This window comes from Triticum urartu, chromosome 4, assembly GCF_003073215.2.
Source record: "Triticum urartu cultivar G1812 chromosome 4, Tu2.1, whole genome shotgun sequence".
NCBI lineage: Eukaryota > Viridiplantae > Streptophyta > Magnoliopsida > Poales > Poaceae > Triticum > Triticum urartu.
This window is the reverse complement of record NC_053025.1, coordinates 558,472,281-558,481,677: the sequence shown is the minus strand read 5'-3', so window position 1 is coordinate 558,481,677 and position 9,397 is coordinate 558,472,281. Positions and strand designations below refer to the sequence as shown.

Genomic DNA, 9,397 nt, shown 5'->3' with positions numbered 1-9,397 from the left:
ATGTTTAGCTCGATCATATGGCCAGTTAGTTAGAAAGACACAGCCAGTTGCGGCGGTGCAAGAATAGGAGCGAGTTAGAGGCTTGCAGTTAGAGACTGTTTTAAACTTATAATTAGTGGTGGCTAACGTGACATCCAGCACTAACTAAGGAATAATCATAAAGTAAATATAGTCCGGCTTTTCAGCTACTCGCCTGCGTTGAAAACTGTACGGTCCGAATGTAGGCAGCCAAGAAATTGGAACGTACGGCTTCGTCTTCTCTGGTGCGAAAAAACATAAACTGGCCAAGCAGAAAAAGCAAAATATCATAAACGTTCACCCTTTTCAAATCAGTTCAAAAGTAGAAGCCCTCTCGCAGAAACATTTGTGCACGCTGAACCAAAGCACGCTTTGTTTTAGCTGCTACTACTAGCTATAGACTTGGTAGAGTAGTCCCTGGAAGAATGTCAAATCGGCTGTTCAGTTAACCTATCATTCTGAATGTATTTAATTAAGAAGCGAGATAGGAGAGCTCGGTCGATCTGACCTGCATTCGATGATTAGAACGCGTAAGTCAATCTGTGGAGGTTGCAGCCATGTGCATCCATACGATCGTTGGAACCGCGATCTCATATGTTAACACGACAATCATTCTTCTCCATCTGAACCCATACCCGGCCGGCCTCATTCATAAGCTAGCTACATCCTATTTAAGCACCACCATTATCCCATCATTCCTCACCTACGAACCCACTCGATTGCCATAACATCTAGCAAGATCGCTAGACATCCGATCTCTCCCTGCTTCTGGGACTCTCAGCAGAGAGATGGCAGCTGGGATGCGCTTCCTGCAGCTGTTCGCCGCCGTTCTCGCGTTCTGCTTCGTGCAGGCCAGGTCCGACTACTGGCATCAGGCCTACGCCACCTTCTACGGCGGCGCCGACGGTGCTGAAACAATGGGTAAGCCAGATAATCAAGCCTTAACTCCGGCTTGCTCCGGCACCATCATTTTGCCCAATATTACTTATCTATGCAAGTACGCAATGCAATGCTTGTGTGCATGTCTGACTTTATCTGCATGTGCAATGTGCAGGTGGCGCATGTGGGTACGATAACCTGTACGCTGCGGGGTACGGGCTCAACAACGCGGCGCTGAGCACGGTGCTGTTCAACAATGGCTTGTCCTGCGGGCAATGCTACCTCATCACCTGCGACACCAGCAAGTCGAATATGTGCAAGCCCGGCACATCCATCACCGTGTCCGCCACCAACTTGTGCCCTCCCAACTGGGCTCTCGCCAACGACAACGGCGGGTGGTGCAATCCTCCCCGCGAACACTTCGACATGTCCCAGCCTGCCTGGGAGAACCTCGCCATCTACCGCGCTGGCATTGTCCCTGTCCTCTACCAGCGGGTCGCGTGCCAGAGGCAGGGTGGCCTGCGTTTCACCATGAGCGGCTTCAACTACTTCGAGCTGGTACTGGTGACCAACATCGCCATGAGCGGGTCGATCAGGAGCATGTCGGTGAAGGGGACCAACACGGCGTGGATCACGATGTCCCAGAACTGGGGCGCTAACTGGCAGTGCCTAGCGGGGCTGAAAGGGCAGGCGCTCAGCTTCGGCATCACCTCCTCCGGCGGCCAGTACAAGGTCTTCCAGGACGTCGTGCCGGCCTGGTGGCTGTTCGGACAGACCTTCTCCACATGGCAACAGTTCGACTACTAGCTATAACATTTCTATAATTTGTATTACTATTATCAGTTCGCTCGTTCAGGGCGAACATGCATGAAACTCTCCAGACGCATACTCATTATTTCTTGGATCCCTTTTGATTCTTCAGCTCGTTGCCCATCGAGTGGCAGCGGTAGATTTGAATTGCAATATCTGTAATCCACGACCACCTAGCTATTAAAGGATTACTTGGCGTGGAACAATATCGATCCCCACTCTGTCTCCTCCATCTAGAACAGTATATATGCATGCATGTGTAACTACATATCGTGCATGTGCTGCTGAGTGATGACATGCTGGAAGCTGCTCACCATGTCTAAGTCAGATTCCTCGCGACCGTGCTGCAACAATAAGGCAACAACAACCGACTGAACCGGGAGCACATGCGAGACAATGTCAACTCCTCGTCGGCGCGCAACAATGTCAACCCGTCTACGCAAAGGCCGACTGGCTTGGACACGGCGGCGCTTAATTTGCTCGAACGGAGAAGACAACATGGTCTCCGAATGAGACGATTAACTGCTCCGACGAGACGTCGGCTGGTGATTGTAGCGACGACGTTTACGATGATTTGGATTGAGGGTTGAGACAACTATACAGATGGGAGTTGCGCTTCTTCAAGTTCTACGAGGAGACGACAGACGGACATGGACTAGTGGAGGGCCTCTCGTGGCTACCATATATGCATACGGAAGTTTGAGCTCTACATCTCGAAGCCCTACAAGTGAAAAGAGTCAAATGGTTTTGTTTTAGCCTACAGTACTACCTTTTTTCTTTCGGGAATGCTTTTCACTCGACTAATCTAAATTGGGCATCAATCGAAATTCCGCTCCGTTGGATTTCTGACTCGCTGAAAAGCGCAAGGATATGGGCCGGCCCAGTTCGCGGTAGGTACACTGCCTCGTTTTCTTTTGAGGTAAATACACCAATGATGCTTGAACTTGTTATGGATGTGCACTTTAGTACCCGAACTTGCAAAATACATTGAACTGGTTCCATAAATTTGCATGGACGTGCATGTACGGTTCAAATGGCGTTTGTATATGTCCGCGAAGTTGAGGAGGCGCGCTAGCATGCCATGGGGCCTGCTGTCAGTGAAAGGGTGTGTGGCCTGGTGTTTTGCAGAAAAAACTCCAGAATTATTTTCTTGCAATAAGGCCCTCAGGGAGAAACTGACAAATTATAAAATAAAATCTAGGAGTATAACTATAAGATACAATTGAAAATATTTATGAATGATTAAAATGTTTATATGATTCAAGTATTATTCATGTGAGGATCCGCCGTCTAATGGTGCACTAGGCTTGTATTTATTTTTTTAGAAAACACACAAACTTATATATTATATAAACTTTTTTAAAACAACACTATTTTTTGTGAAAGTATGAACACATTGATACTACATAAATAGTTTATTAAAAATGTGGAAATTTTAAAATATATGAGAATTTATTTAAATATATGAACGTTTCTAAAATTACTTTAATATTTTATTAAAATGCGAGCATTTTTTAAAATTATAAAATATATTCTTAATTCATAATTTTATTATATGTATTTCTGTTAAGTTATTGCATAGGTATTTTATGAAATTATATGAATGTTTTAACGTAATTTGATTTAAATATATGCATATTGTTTGTAGCATGATAATAATTTATGTATTTTTAAGAAAGACATGAAAAAGAACAAACCCGTTGAAAACTAAGCCACACTGTGGTCTGGTTTAGCCACACGGGCTCATTATGTTATAAACCTAAATTTTTCATTTTACCATTCGATGTCGTCAGTTGGAGTGGTATGTGCGGCCGCTATAGAGCCCCTGGTTGCAGGTTCAAATCAATGGCACTACATTGCTGGAATAATTTTTTAATTTACGTTGTTCAGCTTTATGTTTATAAAGAATATGACTCTTTTCTTGACACTAAATTTGAACGGGTCAACTGGCTAGCCACACACACCTGCGCATGTGGTTCGAACTCCGGACCGGTTTTAATTATTAAAAGATTAATAGTTTTTTTTTCAATTTATCAGTTTCTCTTTGAAGGCCTTTTTGTAAGAAAAAATTTGTTCTAGGGTTTTTTCGCAAAGAACCAGGCCACACGCCTTGTCCCTTACATCCTGGCGTGCCTCGTCAGCGTCATTGACGTATAAAAATGAGATTTGAACTGTATATGCACGTCAATGCCAAGTTATGGAACCAGCTCAATGTATTTTGCAACTTCAGGCAGCAAAGTGCACATTCGTGACAAGTCAAGCACCAGTGATGTATTTACCTCTTTTCTTTTCTTTTTTCATGTTTTTATTTCGTTTTTTGTTTCCCTTTTTTTATTACCACTTCTAAATATTCTAAACATATATATTACAAAATTTTACTTCACATAATATTTGCAAAAAAATGTTAATCATGCTTTGAAAAATGTTGAATGTGTATACAAAAAATGTCGACCATGTATTAAAAATGATGAAATTTCTTGATTATATATACAAAAATGTTAATCAAGCATTTAAAAAAATGTTGAATAAGTATTAGAAAAATGTTGAACGACTATTTGAAAAATATTTAATAAGTATTAAAAATGTTTAACAAGTATTTGAAAAATGTTGAACATGTATAAATAAATGCTGAGCATGTATACAAAAAATGTTGATCACTTATTAAAAATATGATGAATGTTATGTCCGGCATGTGGCTCATACTAGGGACGAGATAAAGACGCACTCCACCATATTCCACGTTTTAGTAGCATGGAGTTGTCTCGCTGGGTTGTGGCCCAATAGAACTATGAGGTCCTCCCTACTAGCTACATGGTTGCTCTGGCTAAAACAAACCCAGCTTTGGATGCTACTAGAAAAAAGGCATTTCGTTTGACATTTTACTTTATTAAAAAAATCACTAAAAATTACTTAAAATTAAAAAAAATACATTCAGAGAAAATTCATCCAAATTTGGAAAATGTATACAAAGGTAACATAAATTTTCAACAAATGATTTTGAATTTAACAGTATATTCATGAATTTTAAGACATTTTCAGATTTTTTTTAAATGTTCAAGAATCGAAAAAATCACATCCTGAAAACAATATATGAATTTAAAAACGATAAAAAATTCAGAAAATTTTCATGAATATAAAAAAACTCAAATATTTTTCGAAAAAATTCATGGATTCAGTCAAGACCAAGATTTTTCTAAATTTTTGTGAATTATAAAAATTTAGATGATTATTCAAAAAATATTCACGAATTTTTTTAAATGTTAATAATTTTTGAAAAAATCTAGAATTGTAAAAATGTTATGTAGTTTATCATGAATTTCAAACCGACCATGAAATTTAAAAATTAAAACAAAACGTACCAAAGAAAATGAGAAAATAGTAATTGAGAAAACCGGACAAAAACCAGTTGAAAAGTGAACCAAATAGGAAAACCAAAAAAACTCACCAGAAAAACCAAACCAAAATTGGCAAAAAATGCAATGAAGAAAAGGAAAAAGAAAAAACGTCTTGAAACCGGTAGGAAGAAACAAACTAGAGAAACCGAAGAAAACCACATTATCTCTATCCTTTTATGGGTTGGCCAACAGGGTCTCGGTGTGGAATAGGAAATTCATGTATGCGCGTTGAGTAGTCTCTTGGTCGGCAATTGTCATGTTGTGTTCTTGGCACACATTTATTTTTGGGCTGCTAGCTTAACGCATATTAGCCTTTTCGCACATTTTTCTCCTCTCGGCTTATCCCAAATGATAAATATAACAGTCAAGATAGCCACACTAAGAGTGAGAGAGAAAGCAAAGAGACATGGCAATTTCCTTGGTCAGTTTGATGTCTATCTAAATACATCTTTGAGGATTTTACTCCAGCCTATATCAATAGAAATCATGCTTAGCAGTTTGTGGCTTTATTTTCTCGAGAAAAATCCACATATAAATCTCTAAACTCACCACTCGGTTTAATTTACAACCCTAATCTTCGATAATGGTCAAAATACATTCCCAAAAAGCCACGAGGTTCAAAACTCAACATTGGTCTGGTTTTTGTGTTGGTCAAGCGATTTTGACTGCAATCAATGTTGGCTGGGCACTACCAACCGGGCATCCAATCTTGCACCTCTCTCTATACCCACCATGGGCCCTCACCCACTCCTCGCTACCTAGGATGCCTCCACCTCGACCCTAACGCCACCTGCTACGACACCAGTGCCCAGTGAAAGGAGGCGCCACATGGTTGCGTACCCCTGGCATTCACCGCCCCTCCCCTTACCCGTAGTCGCGACCAAGCTCACCATTTGCTCAATTCGCAGGGAGTTGACACTATGTCGAACCGCATCGGTTACTCCGGTGAGGGAGGGACTCGATCATGCCCACCACATTCAGCATCTCCACCAACACAGGAAGTGTTGGTAAGGGGATTGTGATGTTCTTTGCTAGATGATGATTTATTGTGTTGTTTTTGGAGTTGACTCGTTATGACATCACAAAGATCACCGTAAGTCCAAACCTGATGAAACTTTATGGAGATTTTTCTTGGACCAGAAGAGACCCTAAAATCTCCGAGGAGAGGCCAAAATATGCACGAGGGAGAGACAAGATCACATGACGCTCCCCAGGGGGGAGGCCCATCATCAGCACTTGTGGGGCACACATTGCTTCGTTTGACCTAATCTTTGGCCTATAAATTCTCTATTATTCCAAAAATCCAGATCGAGACCAGAAGCAATTTTTTCGTCGCTGCAAGCCTCTTTTCTTCTGTGAACCCGTCTGGAGGCCTCCGCCGGTACTCTGCCGGAGGGGGAACCATTGGGGAGGCAACCTTCATCAACCTTGCTGCTGAAGGAAATATGCCCTAGAGGCAATAATAAAGTTGTTATTTATATTTCCTTATATAATGATAAATGTTTATTATTCATGCTAGAATTGTATTAACCGGAAACTTAGTACATGTGTGATACATAGACAAACAGAGTGTCCCTAGTATGCCTCTACTTGACTAGCTCGTTAATCAAAGATGGTTAAGTTTCTAGCCATGGACATGTGTTGTCATTTGATAAACGGGATCGTATCACTAGAGAATGATGTGATGGATAAGACCCATCCGTTAGCTTAGCATAATGATCGTTCAGTTTTATTGCTACTGCTTTCTTCATAACTTATACATGTTCCCCTGACTATGAGATTATGCAACTCCCGAATACCGGAGGAACACCTTGTGTTCTATCAAACGTCACAACGTAACTGGGTGATTATAAAGATGTTGTACAGGTGTCTCCGATGGTGTTTGTTGAGTTGGCATAGATTGAGATTAGGATTTGTCACTCCGTGTATCGGAGAGGTATCTCTGGGCCCTCTCGGTAATGCACATCACTCTAAGCCTTGCAAGCATTGTGACTAATGAGTTAGTTGCGGGACGGTGCATTACGAAACGAGTAAAAAGACTTGCCGGTAACGAGATTGAACTAGGTATGAGGATACCGACGATCGAATCTCGGGCAAGTAACATACCGATGACAGAGGGAACAACGTATATCGTTATGTGGTTTGACCGATAAAGATCTTCGTAGAATATGTGGGAGCCAATATGAAAATCTAGGTTCCGCTATTGGTTATTGACCGGAGGCGTGTCTCGGTCATGTCTACATAGTTCTCGAACCCGTAGGGTCCGCACGCTTAACGTTCGGTGACGATCGGTATTATGAGTTTATATGTTTTGATGTACCTAAGTTTGTTCGGAGTCCCGGATGAGATCGGGAACATGACTAGGAGTCTCGAAATGGTCAAGACATAAAGATCGATATATTGGAAGGCTATATTCGGACATCGGAAAGGTTTCGAGTGATTCTGGTATTTTTCGGAGTACCGGAGAGTTACACGAATTCGTATTTGACCTTAATGGGCCATACGGGAAAGGAGAGAAAGGCCTCAAGGGTGTCCGCACCCCTTCCCCATGGATTGGTCCGAATTGGACTAGGGAAAGGGGACGCCCCCTTCCTTCCTTCTCCTTCTCCCTTCCCTTTTTCCTATTCCATCTGGGAGGTGGAATCCTACTGGGACTAGGGAGTCCTAGTAGGACTCCACACTTTGGGCGCACCCTATGAGGGCCGGCCTCCTCCTCCCTCCATCCTTTATATACGTGGCCAGGGGCACCCCATAGACACACAAGTTGATCATTGATCTCTTAGCCGTGTGCGGTGCCCCCCTCCACCATAATCCACCTTGGTCATATCGTAGCGGTGCTTAGGCGAAGCCCTGTTCCGGTAGCATCATCATCACCGTCATCACGCCGTCATGCTGACGAAGCTCTCCCTCGACACTCTGCTGGATCGTGAGTTCGTGGGACGTCACCGAGCCGAACGTGTGCAGATTGCGGAGGTGTCGTACTTTCAGTACTAGGATCGATCGATCGATCGTGGAGACGTATGACTACATCAACTGCGTTGTCATAACGCTTCCGCTTACGGTCTACGAGCGTACGTGGACAACACTCTTCCCTCTCGTTGCTATGCATCACCATGATCTTGCGTGTGCGTAGGATTTTTTTCAAATTACTACGTTCCCCAACAATGGCATCCGAGCCAGGTCTATGCGTAGATGTTATATGCACGAGTAGAACACAAAAGGAGTTGTGGGCGTGGGTATATACATATTGCTTGCCGTCACTAGTTGATTCTTGATTCAGCGGTATTGTGGGATGAAGCGGCCCAGACCGACATTACGTGTACGCTTACACGAGACTGGTTCTACTGACGTGCTTCACACACAGGTGGCTAGTGGGTGTCTATTTCTCCAACTTTAGTTGAATTGGATTCAATGAACAGGGTTCTTTCTGAAGATCAAAAAGCAATTACTATACCGCGTTGTGGTTTTTGATGCGTAGGTAAGAACAGTTCTTGCTCAGCCCGTAGCAGCCACGTAAAACTTGCAACAACAAAGTAGAGGATGTCTAACTTGTTTTTGCAGGGCATATTGTGATGTGATATGGTCAAGATGTGATGAGATATAAATTGTTGTATGAGATGATCATGTTTTGTTAAAGTTATTGGCAACTGGCAGGAGCCTTATGGTTGTCTCTTTATTGCATAAGATGCAAGCGCCATATAATTGCTTTACTTTATCGCTATGCGATAGCAATAGTTGCAAAAGCAATAGTTGGTGAGACGACCATGTGACGACACGTTGATAGAGATCAAGATGATGGAGATCATGGTGTCATGCCGGTGACGATAGAGATCATGACGGTGTTTTGGAGATGGAGATCAAAGGCACAAGATGATGATGGCCATATCATGTCACATATTTTGATTGCATGTGATGTTTATCCTTTATGTATCTTATTTTGCTTAGTTCGGCGGTAGCATTATAAGATGATCTCTCACTAAATTTCAAAGTATAAGTGTTCTCCCTGAGTTGCACTGTTGGGACAGTTGGTCGTGCCGAGACACCACGTGATGATCGGGTGTGATAAGTTCTACGTTCACATACAACGGGTGCAAGCCAGTTTTGCACAGGTGGAATACTCGGGTTAAACTTGACGAGCCTAGCATATGTAGATATGGCCTCGGAACACTGGAGACCGAAAGGTCGAGCGTGAATCATATAGTAGATATGATCAACATAGTCATGTTCACCATTGAAAACTACTCCATCTCACGTGATGATCGGACATGGTTTAGTTGATTTGGATCACATGATCA

At 42.4% G+C, this 9,397-nt stretch overlaps 1 protein-coding gene across 1 annotated transcript; it reads left to right on the top strand.

The window, feature by feature from the left end:
* Positions 1 to 708: 708 nt before the first annotated feature.
* On the top strand, positions 709 to 1,913 carry LOC125554140 (expansin-A31-like). Its single transcript, XM_048717740.1, has 2 exons — positions 709 to 939; positions 1,073 to 1,913. The coding sequence occupies exons 1-2, from the start codon at positions 807 to 809 to the stop codon at positions 1,702 to 1,704; spliced, it is 765 nt and encodes a 254-aa protein (XP_048573697.1). The 5' UTR covers positions 709 to 806; the 3' UTR covers positions 1,705 to 1,913.
* Positions 1,914 to 9,397: the final 7,484 nt, after the last annotated feature.